Genomic DNA, 18107 nt, shown 5'->3' with positions numbered 1-18107 from the left:
CTTGAAATTAAAACAGAATAAATATTTATGAAATGACAGAAATCAGATGTTGGACTGACAGACGCCATTACTTTATTCTAGGAATAGCTCCGTTATTCCGTGCGAAACGGCGGTATAGTAACAATTCCCGAATAGGCCCACTATTCTTAGAATTGTAGTTGGTAAAACGTAAAATTGATTTACTCTCGATTAACTGACGAGTTATTCTAAGAATAAGATTTACTCTTGTTTGGTCGAATCGACCCTTACTGCACATAAATGAGTTAAATTGACAGTCATATTAAGAGCTTTCAAATAAATATTTATGTTACGTAATCACTTTTTACGATTACATTGAAATTGCCTTAAAGTGATTGTGACAAAAATTAAATATCACAAATTTAATAACCGATAAATAAATTATCTCTTCATGCACACAGCACATGTAACGTGTTATTTCATATTTGTAAAAATAAGTGTAGGTATAAAAATAATGTTTTTTTATTTTTTTTATTGCCTTTGTAGGCAGACGAGCGTACGGCCCACCTGATGGTAAGTGATTACCGTCGCCCATGGACTTCAGCAATGCCAGGAGCAGAGCCAAGCCGCTGCCTACCGCTTAATACTCTCCACAAGCCTCGTTTGAAGAAGGACATGTCATAGCGCTCGGGAAACACCGTGGAGGGGAGCTCATTCCATAGCCGGATGGTGCGTGGCAAAAAAGACCTCTGGAAACGCACTGTATACGCGAGAGGCCAAGAACCCCAGATCTGCGGTCGATTTAAGCCTTAATTAAGGAAAAACGGAATTTATTGCTTTTGGTAACCCCCATGGAGCCCACCTGAGATATTTGCTTTGCTTAAACACTCCTAATGCAGTTTGAATCTTTCTCCGATTTTACCTTTTATCTTCTGAATCATATAAACGAATTTCAATTACATAATATTACTACTAATGTCTTCTTTAGTTGAGGCACGCGCGTTAAGTTTGTGCTTTGATATTTTCAAACACGTTTCTCTTATCCGGCTCGTAATTAGATATTTGTAAAAAAAAATGGCGATTTGTTACATATCGCTCGCTACGTAACAAAATAAAAAGCTATGGGTTCATTTTTTTTTGATATTTTATCATCAGCCAGTGACAGCAGTTTGCAATAAACTTGACTAGAGCGAACACAGTTTCCGAGTCCATTGATACTATTATCTAAAGATACCGCTGACGAGAACCCCCAAAATAACATTTCTTTTTGATTACATACAAAGCAAAATCCGTTGTGCTCTAATACAACAAATCAAATAATTCCAATTAGCAACGTCGAAACACACGCCAGCAATAATAAATTATAAATTATACATTTCCAAAACTCCGGGTAGGTAGGTACCGGTTGTCTTTTCTAAATTCCGACATTAACGCCCGTGGAATGCGGCCCCTACCCCCTACCCTCCGTTCTCATTATTTAATTCGCTCTCAGGTAATTAAAATCCAAAAACTTGGAGTCGAAATTAAATTTTATTCTCCAAGTTTCGGCTGTAGGGAGCTTGCAGACGGACGAGTCTCGACTTATATTTTTGTTGCCGCTTTTAAAATTTCTTTTGTATTTCGCGAAAATCTACTACTGGTGGTAGGATCTCAAGGTGGGTGGCGCATTTTACGTTGTAGATGTCTATGGGCTCCAGTAACCACTTAACGCCAGGTGGGCTGTGAGCTCGTCCACCCATCTAAGCAATAAAAAATAAAATAAAAATCTCGAGTCGAGAAAATGAAAATAAAATACAATCAAAAATTAGCATTTAAATAATCAACGTCACAGATAACATATTAACGTAGATTATAAACGTTGTTTTCAAATCTATGTTTTAGTTTAAAATAAGCATGCTTTAATTAATTTAAAACGTTAAAAACAGCAATATCAATTTATCGCTTGGAATTCCGCACATTCCGCAAGCAAAGATTTAAAATTGAAGTGGTCGTTAAATCAATCGCGCGGGCGGGTTTTCTCGACACGTGAACTGTTTTCTATTGGCAATGCAAAGGGAAACTGTACAATAAGTTTACAGCCAATGTCACACTGAGTTATTAACTGTGAGCAACACGCTAGTGGAATATTAGACGCTACCAGTCCTTGTGGATTGATATAGACAACGCAGATACTGAATAGAAAACACAATCAGACTGCGATAACACTTAATTTTTACTTCTCAGAAACTGTTCCTTTTAGGTGTTTCAAATACTACCTATTCTCAAACCTAATATCAATCGCTGTGACCTATTATATCTAATACTACATAATAAACGTTCCGAATTGCGGTCGCATGTAATTTAAACAATTGTTTACATTTCTGTGACTTTTAATATAGTATTCAGTCAATGCTCAGGGTTGGCAGTCGAGTATCAATGTGTTTATGTTCAGAGTAAACATTGTTAATGCTACCGGTTGACGATGCATATAATCGAGAAAAAAAAGCAGTTATAAATAATAATATAACGATAATACTTTTACCGGTAGTAGGACGTCTTGTGAGTACGCACCACCACCTTGCCTATTTCTGCCGTGAAGCAGAAATGCGTTTCGGTTTGAAGGGCGGGACAGCCGTTGTAACTATACTGAGACCTCAGAACTCATATCTCGAGGTGGCTGGCGGCATTTACGTTGTTGTCTATGTGCTCCGGTGACCACTTAACACCAGGTGGGCCGTGAGCTCGTCCACCCATCTAAGATATAACAATAAAAAAATACGTTAATTCTGTTGGAGTAACATTTAGTTGTTCGTCTGCTTAAGCCCTTATCCGTATCGCGGCGTCTCTCAGTACCGGAGTACGTGTCCGAGAGTCGGAATTGCCTTTTTAACTTTTCCTATTTAGGGAAAAGCCGGGGAAATCTCGAAATTCTAATAATAAGTTGATACTTCGACATCATGAGCTCGAGTGCCCGAAGCTGTTATGGTAACGTATATTGGTCCGAACTATTCCGGGCCATTCCTGAGGCTTACCCCCGGTATTGGGTGTGTTTTTCTTACAAACGATCCCGTGATATTGTAAACGAGCTGTATAATAATAACGCATGGCGAAAACACATTCGCAACGAAATCTACCGCAGATTTCGTACATAATATCGGATGTTTTTGTACAATTTTATTGCTTCGCAGTGTAATTATTGTAAGTAATATAGTAGACGAAAAATTACTCTTTTTTTTTTCAGTGATGTACTGATGAATTGACGCATTAAAATAATATTTAATTTAATTCCATTTATTTTTATGATCGTCACTCGATATCATTCGTGTCCTTGTTGACAATATTACAGCATCTGAATGTGATTTTCTCGTATTTGTGTTATTATGGTAATAACAGTAGAAAATCTAATGGCCCCGGTAAACGCGACGGTAAAATAAAATAAATAAAATATAATATAAATATTTTACTAACAATCACGCCACGTTAACTGGTCCCGTGATAAGTTCGTAAAGAACTTATGTTACAGGTACCAGATATTGGAAATAAATGTAAGATTTTTATTATACACATACATATATTTAATATACATCGATAACCCTGGAAAAGGCATTTATATTTATCATACAAATATCGTCTTTTTTTTTTTATTGCTTAGATGAGTGGACGAGCTCACAGCCCACCTGGTGTTAAGTGGTTACTGGAGCCCATGGACATCTACAACGTAAATGCGCCACCCACCTTGAGATATAAGTTCTAAGGTCTCAATTATAGTTACAACGGCTGCCCCACCATTCAAACCGAAACGCATTACTGCTTCACGGCAGAAATAGGCAGGGTGGTGGTACCTACCCGTGCGGACTCACAACAGGTCCTACCACCAGTAATGGTACCTTAACCCTTCCTTCCCTTCTAACCCTTCTCTTGGCGGGAATCGAACCCGCGACCCCCTAGTGTAGTGACCATGTCACTTACCACTACACCGGACGGACGTTAAATAGTACAAAGAGTGAGAGAGACAGAGACAGAGAAACACAACTTACGGGGCTTAAATCAGGAATCGATAGAGAAGATTGATTTCAATCGAATTAATACATTCACGTTGCGATTAATGTCTATGGGCTCCGATAATCACTTATCACAAGGTGAGCCGTGATTTCGTCAACACATCTACTTGAGCAATTCTTGTATATTAATAAATATATAATCTGAATCTCGGAAACGGCTCCAACGATTTTCATAAAATTTTGTATACAGGGGATTTCGGGGGATCTAGCTACGATTTATTTTCAGAAAATGTTGTTTTATTCGTGTTTTCAATAATCAACTCTTCCCGACATCTATTGGCGAATAATAATACTATTTTTCTTAATTGAGGGCAACTAACCGCTTTAAAGACATAACGAGATGGCGTTATCAAAAAAAAACGGAGCAAAGTTCGGTCATCATCCAGTACATAAATAAATCGAGTGATTTCACACGCGGTTTCTCCCGCTCTTAATTGCATCGAAAACACAATAACAAAAGCACGTCACGGCGTCGCTCCGGAGTCGACAAGGAATTTGCATTTTAATAAATACATATTTATATGTTAAAGGGTGGTAATGGTTCTCCCGATAACGGGGACGTTATAAATCATAACAGCGATCAACATTTGTTAATAACGCTGTGAATAGAAAGGGTTGCTAGGATAACCGGGGACGTACTCGGAAAAATAATTTACTAATCGAAACTTTATGTTATAAGAAATGCGTTCCTTCTTTCTAACAGCTATGATAGGCAGACCACAGAGCATAAGGGCACAACAAAAATGGTGATGTTAGGGATGGTCTCAAATAGTTTCTGCCCTTCAACTGAGGGAGTGCAATTGTTTCGCGTCAGATTTTAAAAGGATTACACTACTGACCCGGTCACCGTCCTCGCCGAACCCGTCGCTTGCGACGAAGGACTCGACGACTAAATTAACCCATAGACACAGCTCACTGAGTTTCTCGCCGGATCTTCTCAGTGGGTCGCATTTCCGATCCGGTGGTAGATTCTGCGAAATACTGCTCTTTCTAAGGCCAGTGTTAGCAACACTTCCAGTTTGAAGCTGAAATAGCCTCTCAAGGCTATCAGCATAGGTAGGAAAAACTACTGACTCGTGCGCCCCCTACGATACAGCCATCATGAAGTTAGAGTTACAATAGCACCGGAGACCAACAAAAAATGAAGCGATATATTTTCGCGGGGGGTTCCGACCACACCTAAAGATTCTAAATACGAGCACGCACGCGACCCCGGTGTCAGATGTCGATTTCATGTAGTAATCGGGCTGCGAATGCACATGCGTTAAGATTTATTAGATTTCTATTCAAATTTTGTACTAATTATTATAATATTTATAATTCAGACGCCTGCTTTTATAAAACAGGACATTTTATAATTAAAAATTCGATGTTTGTTTAGATGTTTTTTTTGGTAAGTTTAGTTTGTAAATAGTTATCTCGGGAGACCGTTGAAATGATTGGTGATTTTATCGATTTGAATTTGTATTTCACCGAATATTTTGGGTACATTCTCGGAATAGCGGATTTTCAGTAAGACAACTTACTGGTGGTAGGACGTCTTGTGAGTCCGCACGGTACCAACACTTCGCCTATTTCCGCCGTGAAGCAGTAACGCGTTTCGGTTTGAAGGGTGGGACAGCCGTTGTAACTATAATGAGACCTTAGAACTTATATCTCAAGGTGGATGGCGCATTTACGTTGTAAATGTCTATGGGCTCCAGTAACCAGGTGGGCTTTTAGCTCGTCCACTCATCTAAGTAATAAGAAATAAAAATAAAATATTAGCAATAAGTTTGGTTTCTTTCTAACTGAATGCAGTATACTTGACTGTGCTTAACGGCTCACATCCACCAATCTAGTTCCGTGCAATATCTCCGTAGAAATCAGTTAAAAGCAGCTACGTCTGTGGTACTTGATATAAATGCCGCAAAGTATTGACAAAGAACGCTTTTTGATAGCGTCACGAATTCAAGACAAAAAATTATTGTAGTCCAAAAAAAATATTTTTAAAAGAGAAATTTATCTATTACGTTCGATTTACGTAAAGAAACTGAAAAATATCACAAAACCTACCCGATACGAATCAGATCAGAGTACCAAGAGCTCATAAACACGAGAATAACTATAATGCGAAAAGAATCATTTCAAGACGTCGCTACCAGGCGAACATAAAGGCAAGAATGAGTTTTGATGAACTGGCAACAACCCTCCAGGCCTGCCTCCTCGGGGACCGTACCCCGGGATAAAAACGACCAAATTTTACGACGCTTTAAGAGGGGTAGTATCTGTTAAATCGCTTACTGTATTAATTTTACCGGATCCAAACGCCATTTTGATGTTTCTGCATCAATTATGAGGTTTCAAGACAACCTTTCAGGGATATATTAAAATTATTTAATTACAAGCTTTGCATATTTAATATTTCCTTTGTCCGCCTTGGAAAGATTTCGTGTCTTAATCTACTTAGATATTGCACAGAAGGGTAGACGAGCTTACGGCCTGTCTGGTTGTAAGTGGTTCCTTGTGCCCATAGACGTTCCAATGTTGATATGAGGACGAAATATCATTGTATTGTATCTATCTTAAGCGCGTAATTGTTTCGCGCCAAAAATAGACAAGATGGCTGCGCATAAATATTAATAATTAAGTATAATTCAGATATTGTTATGGAATAATAATAATAATAAGCCTTTATTGCTGTTTTACTAACTTAATACATTACTTAATAATAAATTAAATTTAAGTGCAACTTATAATCAATTATTCCGTTCGGCGTTCGGTGTGATTTTAAAAACAGCTTGTCTCTCGACAAAGGCCTCCTCTAAAGATTGCCAATATTCTCGATTTTTGGCCATTCGACCCCAATGCGGGCCGGCTACACTCTTTATTTCATCTTCCCAACGTTTTGGCTGTCTTCCTTTTTTTCTACAGCCATCCCGTGGGTACCACTCTGTAATTATTTTGGTCCATTTCTCGTATTTCTCTCTTAAGATATGTCCTGTCCATCTCCACTTCAGCGTTCTACTTATTTGGATTGCGTTTTTAAATTTAGTAAGTCTTTTTATTTCCGACAATCTTACTTTCTCTCTTCTCTTGACACCAGTGACACTTCTTTCTATGCTGTTCTGACATACCTGTATTTTATTTATTAATTTTTCGGTTAACGCCCATGTCTGGCAACCGTACGTCAAACCGTGTTATGGAATAAATCAATGAATAGTAAATAAAAGGTACATGTTATAAATAATAAACCGGCGTCACGGTCAAGAGTCACGGATATTTATGCTTCGTGAGGCTAAGCCGGATCGTACACAGACTTACTTATTTCACATACTTATATATACTTACTTTTATACACTGATATACACTTACATATATTTATATACTTTGTGTAAAACGGCTATTGTTAAAGTCCTAAACTACTTTCGGTGTATTTCTAAAGTATTTCTTCTTCTTTTAACTGAATATGGCAATGGATTCTAACGATGCCCGTGTTGCCAGGGTATGATATGGTAGCTTATGATATCTTCCATTTTTAATATTAGTACTCTATTATAACCATCATAGTACCTACCTAAGAAATTTAAAACAAAAAGAACTAATACAGTAAAAGATGTATATTTCAATATAATTTTATTGTTTGATCATACATAGGTAATTCACATCGCTTTGAATTTTTTCTAAAAAAGTTTCACTGCTCACTATTTGTTATATATATTGAGATAAACAAAAAAAAAAACTAATCAAATAACAAAGCAATCGGGCGTGTTGTCTGTCAGTTCGTACATAATTCACGTTGACAGTTAATTTTGGAAATGCATCGGTACCAGGACGGGAGCCGGCCGAGGAGATTACTTATTCAGAGGACGCGAAACATATTGCCCGGATAATTGTTGCGAAATTACGAAGTCATATACACGCTCGTTACTCGCTGCCGGGTTATGATAGCCTGGTAACTCTTTTATAAATCAATTGTATTTTGTATCTATATATTTAATACGTGAAGCAAAAACTTTGTACCCTTTCTTACGAAAATTGCGCGGACGGAGGAGTATGAAATTTCCCACACTTATAGAGATAAGGATTTCAAAATGCTAATTTTTTTTTCAATTAACCACAAAAAATACATTATATCAATAAAACATTACACACTACCATATATTTGACACACACACGCATATATACTCTTTTGTTTATCGTTTAAAGTCTGTGGTCAAATTGAGAATAGATTAATATAGTTTGTCTTTATTATTATTTGTTTACAGTGTAGTCTTGGCGAAATCTGTTATTACAGAAATTTAATGGCCTTTGACAGTATAACCATAATAATGTTCAAACTTGTAATTTGAATTAATTATGGTCGAATTTCGACTACTGAGGGACCACTAGTAATATTAATTAGATCATTGTTTTAAATACCTTTTTCACTACTACTATCGATCGCGGTTCCACATGCCTAAAAATTAAAAAAAAACGTATTCTATAATGGCTGCTTTTCTTTTTGTAAAGTTAACTTAGTTTCTAGGTATATTATGTACTGATTTCTGATATATGATAATTCTAATTATGTTTATGTTTCTTTGTTACAGGTTCATAAACGCGAGACGTAGGATAGTCCAACCAATGATCGACCAATCAAATAGAGCAGGTAACATTTTTCTTTTTCCTGTAAACACATCGGTAATGGCAGTAAAGAGAACATTATTATAGCACCTACATAAAATAACTTTTGCGGCTTAATCTTGCATTTATTATTATCATTTTACGATATCCATGTCGTCACTGACTAAGCAAACTGTTCAGGTTTTGAGTCGTAAAGTAATCTTTAATTACTTTACGTTTCCCGAATACCGAAGACAAGATAAAAAATAATCATATTCGCTGCACCAATGAGAGATTTTGAGTATACACTGGAAACGCATATATTGGGTTCACTAATATGTTTAATTGCATCGACTGCTCACTCAGTTGGCGTCTATCAATGTCTGGCGAAAACTGAAAAAAATAATGAAGAAATAGCTTATTACAGACGGAAAGTAGAGCGACATTATCATAACTAAATATCGCTTAGAATAAAGTCTACTAAATTGATTAAGTAAGCAAAAAGAAATCTAATAAGCAATAGAGATGTACTTCGTTTACAATTAACAATAATTATTTTCACCTAACTTTCGGTTACATACGAAAGTACTTTAGCCAAAAAAAAACGTAATGACAAAATTAAAAAAATACTTTTTTTTTATTGCGTAGATGCGTGGACGAGCTCACAGCCCACCTGGCGTTAAGTGGTTACTGGAGCCCATAGACATCCACAACGTAAATGCGCCACCCACCTTGAGATATAAGTTCTAAAGTCTCAAGTATAGTTACAACGGCTGCCCCACCCTTTAAACCGAAACGCATTACTGCTTCACGGCAGAAATAGGCAGGGTGATGGTACCCACCCGCCTGGACTCACAAGACGTCCTACTACTACACACATACACATTTGTTACGAATCCGTTTTGTAATTATAATCGAAAACGTCCGCCAACGAGAGATGTGAATACGCTGTATATTTCTTAATGAAAGGCTTATTTCAATCGTTCGCCTCGAAACTATGTTCTGGAGATGTACAATTCAATGAGTAATAGTTGGGTGGGGAAGTGAGTCACATATGCCCAGAGAGGCACCACTCATCAGCAGAACAGGCGTATTCAATCCCACCGGAACGTTAGCTTCACTTCTGAATGTAAGCACGGTGGAGTGCACACGGATCCTGATAAAACATCTTGCCGGTCAATTTAAGAGTGTATTTAAATAGGCAAAGTTTGAGCAGTTAAATGATATTTCAATTCCGATTGCAAACCGATTTTCTTTTTTTTTTTTTCTTCTTAAGAATGTATCGTTTGTAAGCTTTGTTATAATGAACAAAAAAACATTACGTAACAGTAAGCAGACTAATCGAGTCTGCTTACGTAATAATGTCGATAACAAAACAAATACAGAAAATGTAAATACTTAAAAAAAGTTTAGTCCTTAGCGCTTTAAAAATTATAGTGGAATTTCGATAATTCGAAACACTAATTTTATGATCGGACTTATTTATCAAGAATTCATGTTAGATTTCACAATTATTAAAAACACGCACAGCCATCTCAATTCTAGTTACTAAGGTTAAAAAAAAAACAAGAATTCAGATTGAAAAAAATCCAACCCACAATAACAAAAAAGGAGTGAAAATAACAAGATAAATATAGTTATTCCTATAGTCAAAATTAGTTCGGAACAACTCGGAGATTCCGAGCGCCTCCGTCTCCCACACGAACTCAACCTAGTAAGTAAAGTTGATTTTACCGGGACAGAGCCTAAACCAGGGATACGTGCCCCGTTTCTCTAAAACGTTCAATCAATAGTCCGCAAAGTGCAATAACGCCTTGTACCCACGTCCGACGTTCGCGACGTGAACTTTGAAGTCCAAAATTGAGTTTTCTGACCACAAGACTTCATACAGTATGCAGACTGCAACTCCCCGGAGGATCGCCGGCTTTTAGCTGACCAGTATACGCGGCCGGCCTGCCAAGTGCCGCCATCAAATATGGAAGGTTCAGCTGGAAATTTGCTTAGGGTTCGAGTTAAGTGAATGTCGGTTTAGACGATCTTCGTAATTCGATGACTTTGTAGAGATGGGTATTGTTTCTGCTTAGAATATTAACCGGTATATCGTTTTTTTTTATATACTTTTAATACATAAACTATAGGACGATACTATGGTCTGGTCTGGGCTGGGTATCGGGCTCCCCCAAACTTGTTCAAAAATCACTGCCAGGGTTAAATATCGTGCCACAACACCGGTATTTACCCATAGTACCTACTTTTTTTATCGGTGTTTGCAAGTCCCAGAAATTATGAAAAAAAAAATTACGATTCAATACCGCCTTTTAAATGGTCATTATATTAGTGTGATCTGTCTTTAAAACGTTCAAGAAATAATATTACAATGACAATAAAAACGAGAGATTAAAGCGTAAAAATTGTTGTAAGTGTGTGTACTACCCGCAAAAACCATATAAAATACTATATTGCAAACTACGGCTTCAATATAGCAAACAATATTAGGCGCTAGTTGAAAGGTGACCATCATTAAGATAGTACAGATGAGACATCCACTCTGCGGCCCAAGGTGGGCGACATTAACGCTACGTACTGCCCCGTATCTTTATCACCAGATGGCCTGTCTATAGCAATAGAATTATGAGTGCTCTCGCGACAGTTAGTAATGCAACGTTTCCTCATACATTAATCAGAACAAACAAACAAACAAGCACGCTTGTTAGAGTCTGCTCCTACTGTTGTCCACAACAAAAAGCCCGCTGCGCTCCAACTTTTTTCCCGTCCCATCGACAATATGGAATAGAATTACAAACGACCAATTCTATTTTTACTTTGTAATTGTAGCGCGGTCCATAAAACGCTCCGTCCACTCCCTCGTACGTACGGAGCCGACAAAAATTCCGAGCGCGGGGAAAAAAAGGACGTCACAGAAAAAGGGCTTACTCTTGCGAACCGGGAACGCAAGAAGGGTAAAAAAGAATAATGTCCGAATTCGTTGACCCGTCCCGAGCGATCCATCACTCGCCCCTCCGCCGGCTATCGCCGCTCTCCGGAGCCTTTATCTAGATGTGTGGATGTTTCTCCCTTTCCTATCCGGGATTAGATTTCTCGTCGAGAGAGCGAAAAAAAAAATAGAACCGTTTTAATTTCGCCGATGACGCAGAGAACTGAATTTAATCCGCGCGGAAAGCTCCATAAACGACGTCGGAGCGTTCGAACGATACGTAATTTACAGTCTGGCTCGATAATGGCGTCGCATCAGAGGGCAATTTATGCCCTTATAATAAATTCATTAGCCGGTGGCGTGGCCGCGTTATGGCTGGCCGTGTCGGACTACTGACGCACCGGCCACTCCCGGTGAAGTGTTAATACCCCTCCACCGGCTGAGGGAACAAAAAATCCAGACTGACCAATCGTCATCTACTTGGCCAATGATAGAGCGGGTACATAAATAGCGAACGAGTGTCATTACTCGACTTCCAGGAGGGATGGCTTCGTACTTTGCACAGGCTTGATGGAGAGGCCTAAGGTAGAGCATCATTGTAAAAACTATTATGGATAATCATTACGAAGAAACTAACCTCTAAAGTAGTACCAAATTCAAGGGATATCCTAAAGTTAAAGGCCAACAAAAAACATGATAGAACGTCATCAAAATTACACCGTTTGTGTGATTTTGTTGTAAATTGCTTTAGAGGTGGCGCCAGTCCTGAGAAAATTTTGTTCAAGTCATATTTTCTAGAATATTTTTTTATTTCAAAATATTATTTGATTTTTACAAAAAAAAAAAACATAGTTCCGTTATAAATGAATTGAGGACAAGAATTGTTCGCGGAATAAAAGATCGATGCTATCACATTAGCTTCTTGTCGCAACAAAACGTTATAACTGTATTATTAATTTTAAATAAACGACTATTATTTTAATTCATAGTGTTGCGAGACGAAGCAATCGGCGACAGAAAATACGCTTTTTTTTTATATATATACCTACAATATTTTTGAAATGCGATTTATTTTAAGCGCGGAATCTCGTTTGGACGGATGCCACACTGAGCAACGCAAGTGAATTTTGGCAAAGTAACACTTACGCTAATTCTTTTAGTGGTCACGTGCCGGCGACGCTTATACGCGGTTATTAATGAGCCGCTTTTAACGGTGACACGGCTGTTTATGCGCCGTGTGATTGCGTTCATCAAATATTTAAAAAAGAAATAATTCGTTTCATTAACGATTTCGTGGATCATTGTCGTGATATTTTGAGAGCCAGTTTCAGATTTTTGTTTCTAAAATCTTATCTCATTTATTGGGTACATTTATGACAAACTGACCCGGCAAACTTCGTAGTGCCTTAATCGATAATTAAAAGACCTAAACTTTTGTATAAAATAAACTTAAAAAAAACAAAAGGAATCCGTCCGACGGGGGACACATCAAAGGAAAAACAAAATTCAAGATCAAAATTAGCCAAATCGGTCCAGTCGTTCTCGAGTTTTAGCGAGACTAACGAACAGCAAATGAATATGATGAAAAATTACAACAACAATGGTGTGCATTCGAGGAGATCTACACTCAGCATTGGGTGGACACGGGTTGAAGAAGAAGACAACAACAAAAAATCTGCATTTGTTATTATATCAAACTAATCGAGTAAAAATCTTTATCTGAAAGAATCTCTCATTTGATCATGAGATATTAACACTAAAAGATATAAACGAATATGCACCCAAATCAACTCCAGATAGGAGGAAGATTTTCATTAAATTCATCAAAAAAAAAGTTTGTTTTCTAGAATTTCTAAAGCCACAAAATTGTTTTGAATGCCTGCATATACAAAAACAAAACAAAACTCAAGCAACGTAAAGAATACGAAAGCAGTTGACAAACAACGATTCCGCACCCCTGCGTTGACCGCGGAAACGCGACGGCCATCTTTACTCTATTGCCAAAACAATTTTCCATGTATCGCGGTGCCGGGCTTCCCATTTTCCGACGCCGGCCGAACTTGGACGGCGACCGTTCCGGTCAGATTTAGATTACATTTTGCTTCACGTGCATATACATAAAGTACATGGTGAAAGTTAAATTTAAATTTTAGGATAAATAAGTCTTATGCTTACTTGTGAACGATGTTATGCCGAATGTAAGCAACAAAAAATATTACGAATAAAAATATGTTCCATTTAACCCTGTAGCGTGTAAACATTCAAGTATTATTATCAGCCTTATTAAAAGTGCTTCTTCAGCACTACTGTCTCACTGTCTTGTAACTAAATACACCTTTTACACAATAAACCGGACCTTCAAACTGAATGGACGTATTATTTACACTCGTCTAATCCATCGTGACCAGACCACACCATATGGCGACCCTGCCAGGATAGCTACTCTATGGCTACATGGACTTTCTACGATATTTCTCAATCTTCAAGACAGTAAGACAGTAGTTCTGAAGAAGCATTTTAAATAAGGCTGTATACATACTTGAATGTTTACACACTACATCATCCCTATTTACGATGTATTTCATCTAATCCATCGTGACCAGACCACACCACAACCCCTTATCATCGCGTTGAACACTTAGAGCTCTAAAAATTAAAGTAGCTATAAAAAAATATATGTTTTCTTTCAAAATTGAGACATCAGTATTAAGACGGCTCTCACAAATCATAGTGCCCTGGTGGTTCGGCCCCCGGGGAGCCCGTTATTGCTTCCTGCTGCCCTGGTAGGAGACACGCCTCAATACACACTGCAACATCATCAAGATTGCAAAAAAATAGGGTGTCTCGTACGTCCGAGCGGCTCGAGCAGTTCGTTTCCAACAGAAATAATCGAACGAGCAAATCCCTCAACCAATTATTAAATCGATTTCAAATTATTCGCGTAGAAAACAACAAAAAAATAACAAAACGCAACTCGAATTAATTTCTTATAACGAAAAGATACTTAGGTACATATTAAAAAGCTCTGACACATTCTAGGTATATTGCATTCATAAATTTTAATAATATCACGAAATGTATTATAAGAATGTCGGATATTAAAAAATGAATTTAGTTCAACGCAAAATCAAAGAACTCAATACAATGTTGTTTCATTTTGTGTTTTTTTTAAAAATCATAAACAACATCTTTATGACTTCTTTTGTTTTTTAAATTTTGTGCCAGAAATTTCAGAATTGAAACGTTTCAAACTCATTCGATTTTGGCATGTCGTAGATATGTACATCTATACTAATATATAAATCTACAGTGATTTTTACGGATGTTCCGTTATAACTACTGAACCGTGCATCCGATTGACTTGAAACTTGGTACCCATGTAGACTTTTTTTTATTTTATTTTTATTTATTGCTTAGATACGTGGACGAGCTCACAGCCCACCTGGTGTTAAGTGGTAACTGAAGTCCATAGACATTTACAACGTAAATGCGCCACGCACCTTGAGATACAAGTTCTAAGGTCTCAGTACAGTTATGACGGCTGCCCCGCCCTTCAAACCGAAACGCATTACTGCTTCACGGCTGCAATAGACAGGGAGGTGGTACCTACCCGTGCGGACTCACAAGAGGTCCTACCACCAGTAATGTATGTACTTAATACATGTACTTAAAGGATAGGCTAATATTTATGTTGGATTCCCTAATAATACTGACAATAAATAATAATGTTAATTTTAAATGCCCAGCGAAGCGCGCGAGTACAGCTAGTACATTTATATAATGAAAGTAAGCAAAGTATTCGAAAGATAAAAATTAACAGAATGACAATTATAAATGCAAGATTAAACCGTAGTATTATTATGTTTAATTATATCAAAGTCAATAGTAGAATGTGATATTAATAGCAATGAGGGTAGTTCATTAATATTCTTTGTTTTTATATTACTTATAGTCACAACGTGATTGTCTCCACTCATTGTCGTGTCGTCAAAGTCACACTATTGAGACCGTATTGCATTAGAACAATAAATCCTATATATTTTAGTTACTAGTGGTAGGACTTCTTGTGAGTCCGCTCGGGTAGGTACCACCACCCTGCCTATTTCTGCCGTGAAGCAGTAATGCGTTTCGGTTTAAAGGGTGGGGCAGTCGTACTGTAAAAACTGAGATTTAGAACTCAAATCTCAAGGTGGGTGGTGGTTTTAGATGTCTATGAGCTCCGATAACCACTTAATACCAGGCGGGCCGTGAGCTCGTCTACCCAACGAAGCAATAAAAAAAGTTTATTTAGAAAATTTGGTATCTGACCAAGGGCACTTTAGGTTTCTCTGTACTAGTCTATTTTCATTTATATATATCTCAGTAAAATAATCCTATATGTCCATCGTATGAGTCACTTAAAAACACAATAAACAAACAACAACTGAACCTCATATTTGAAGGAAGATATAAACAACATTATTATGTTACAAGCAACAAAAGCATAAGTTATACATTAAGCACTAAATGTAATAAAACACAACTTTCCAAACGTAAATATTGAAAATCAATGTAACTAATAAATCAAATAAAAATATATGCAAACTATTCAAAGAGGCCACAATAGGACAAATCGGAAAAGCAAAGAAAATCCAACAATTTCACCGCAAAACTGTTATGGCTTCCGAACGCAATATTTCCCATGGATTATCAATCGTAAAGTAATGGTGTTCGTCCATTATAGACGCCGATTTCCGCTTTCCTCATGGGGTCTTTATAGTAGCACGCGCCATTGCGCCCTGAGAGCTATGGGACAAACACTGGTTACAAAGTTAATGCTTCGAAACTCTTTTTTAGGCTTTAGCCTGTTTACGATTATGGCAACACCGTATTGGAATTTTATTGGTAGTGCCAGCTGCCAAAATTATGTTTAGGTATTGAACATTGTATCATTGATTCAGTCAGATTTGGTCAGTTTAAAACTGTTGTAATACGCTAAAATATGCTGTAAAATTTTCTTAGTCTCCGATATTTGGATTATCAATTATGTAACTATTTATAAAGTATTGTAGACTTATATTTTTCCTAGAATTGCCTCGGTTAATTATAATAATTGAGGTATTTTCCACGATTTAACCCACAGATATAGAATGAATGCGTGAAGATATATAATAAAACAGTCTTAATACAATAAAGTTGACATCAAATTTCAGAGTGGTAACCAATTACCTTAGTGGGATTCGTTCTAATAGAATATTGAAAGCTGAATATCTATACTAATATTATAAAGAGGAAAGATTTGTTTGTTTGTTTGTATTGAATAGGTTCCGAAACTACTGAACTGATTTGAAAAAATCTTTCACTGTTTGGAAGCTACACTATTCCCGAGTGACATAACCTTTTTTGAAAAAAATTAGGGATCCTTACTAAAACTCCAATAATGTAACCCAAGGTGTAAAAAACATACCTAAAATATTCTTTACATCGCGTGCCCTGCGAAAACTATTGATGATAGAATAAAATAATGTACTACGACTTTGTAGAACACATTATTATTTACAAAAAGTGTCGCGACAGCATATGTCTAACTATTATAGTTATGCCGCAATAAGTGTTATTTTATTGAAAAAAATAAAACAACGTCAAATATCGTTGAAATTTTTGTTAAAGACCCGAGCGGAGCCGGAGCCGGCCGCTAGTAGTGAATATCTATATATTAATACGTGAAGCAAAAACTTTGTATCCCTTTTTACGAAAATTACGCGGACGGAGGAGTATGAAATTTTCCACACTTATAGAGAATACAGAGAAGAAATGCACAATGATAATATTTTTTTTAAATAATGCATAAAAGATACATTAAATCAACAAGGAAAACATTACACACACTACATACCATGTATTTGACGCACACACGTATGCATAGGTACTATTTATTGTCAAACCTTTGTTCTTGACGTCTGTTGTCAAATTGAGAATACATTAAATATTATTTGTCTTTGTTAATATTTTTTATAGTGTAGTCTTGGCGGCATTTGGGATTATAGAAGTATAAAATACAATCATAATAGTGTACAAACTTACAATTCCAATTAATTATAGTCGAATTTCGACTACTGCGGGACCTCTAGTAGCTGATAGTTCTGTGAGCTCCTATGAATTGACTTGGGCTGCAAATTGCAGTTAATAAAATCGTTTTAATTAACAATACAGTGTTCTACCCGTCAGTGTTCCCGCACGCCGGCCCCAGCGGCGCGTACAGTCCCGAGGCGACCATGGGCTACATGATGGACGGGCAGCAGATGATGCACAGGCCGCCCACAGACCCCGCCTTCCACCAGGGCTACGCGCACTACCCGGCCGAGTATTACGGACACCACCTCTAATGCACCGAGCATCTTTGTACATGTGAGTGTGTTTTAACATTATTATTTTTTTGTTTGTCTCTGGCGGAGAATATTGCGTCAAGTACCACCGACCACGGGGTAGTCCAGAAACTGTGGATATCTTGTGGTGGATATCTTCTATGAGCCTCTATCAGCCTGAGAGTTTTTTACGTTTTCGATAGCGTAAAAGTTAACTCAAATCGTTGGAGTTGGCATGGAGTTGGC

At 37.3% G+C, this 18107-nt stretch overlaps 1 protein-coding gene across 1 annotated transcript in view; it reads left to right on the top strand.

Moving 5' to 3' along the window:
• LOC101737806 (homeobox protein homothorax-like) overlaps window positions 1-17882 on the top strand; it is a gene marked incomplete at its 5' end in the record, with an annotated part of 369054 nt that extends 351172 nt beyond the window's left edge. The window contains 2 exon segments of the mRNA NM_001309564.1: window positions 8570-8628; window positions 17725-17882. Of these exon segments, the coding sequence (NP_001296493.1) occupies window positions 8570-8628; window positions 17725-17882 (217 nt within the window).
• Window positions 17883-18107: the final 225 nt, after the last annotated feature.

This window comes from Bombyx mori, chromosome 25, assembly GCF_030269925.1.
Source record: "Bombyx mori chromosome 25, ASM3026992v2".
In the NCBI taxonomy this organism is placed as follows: domain Eukaryota; kingdom Metazoa; phylum Arthropoda; class Insecta; order Lepidoptera; family Bombycidae; genus Bombyx; species Bombyx mori.
Note: the sequence above shows the minus strand (reverse complement) of the source record. Positions and strands in the feature narration are given on the sequence as shown.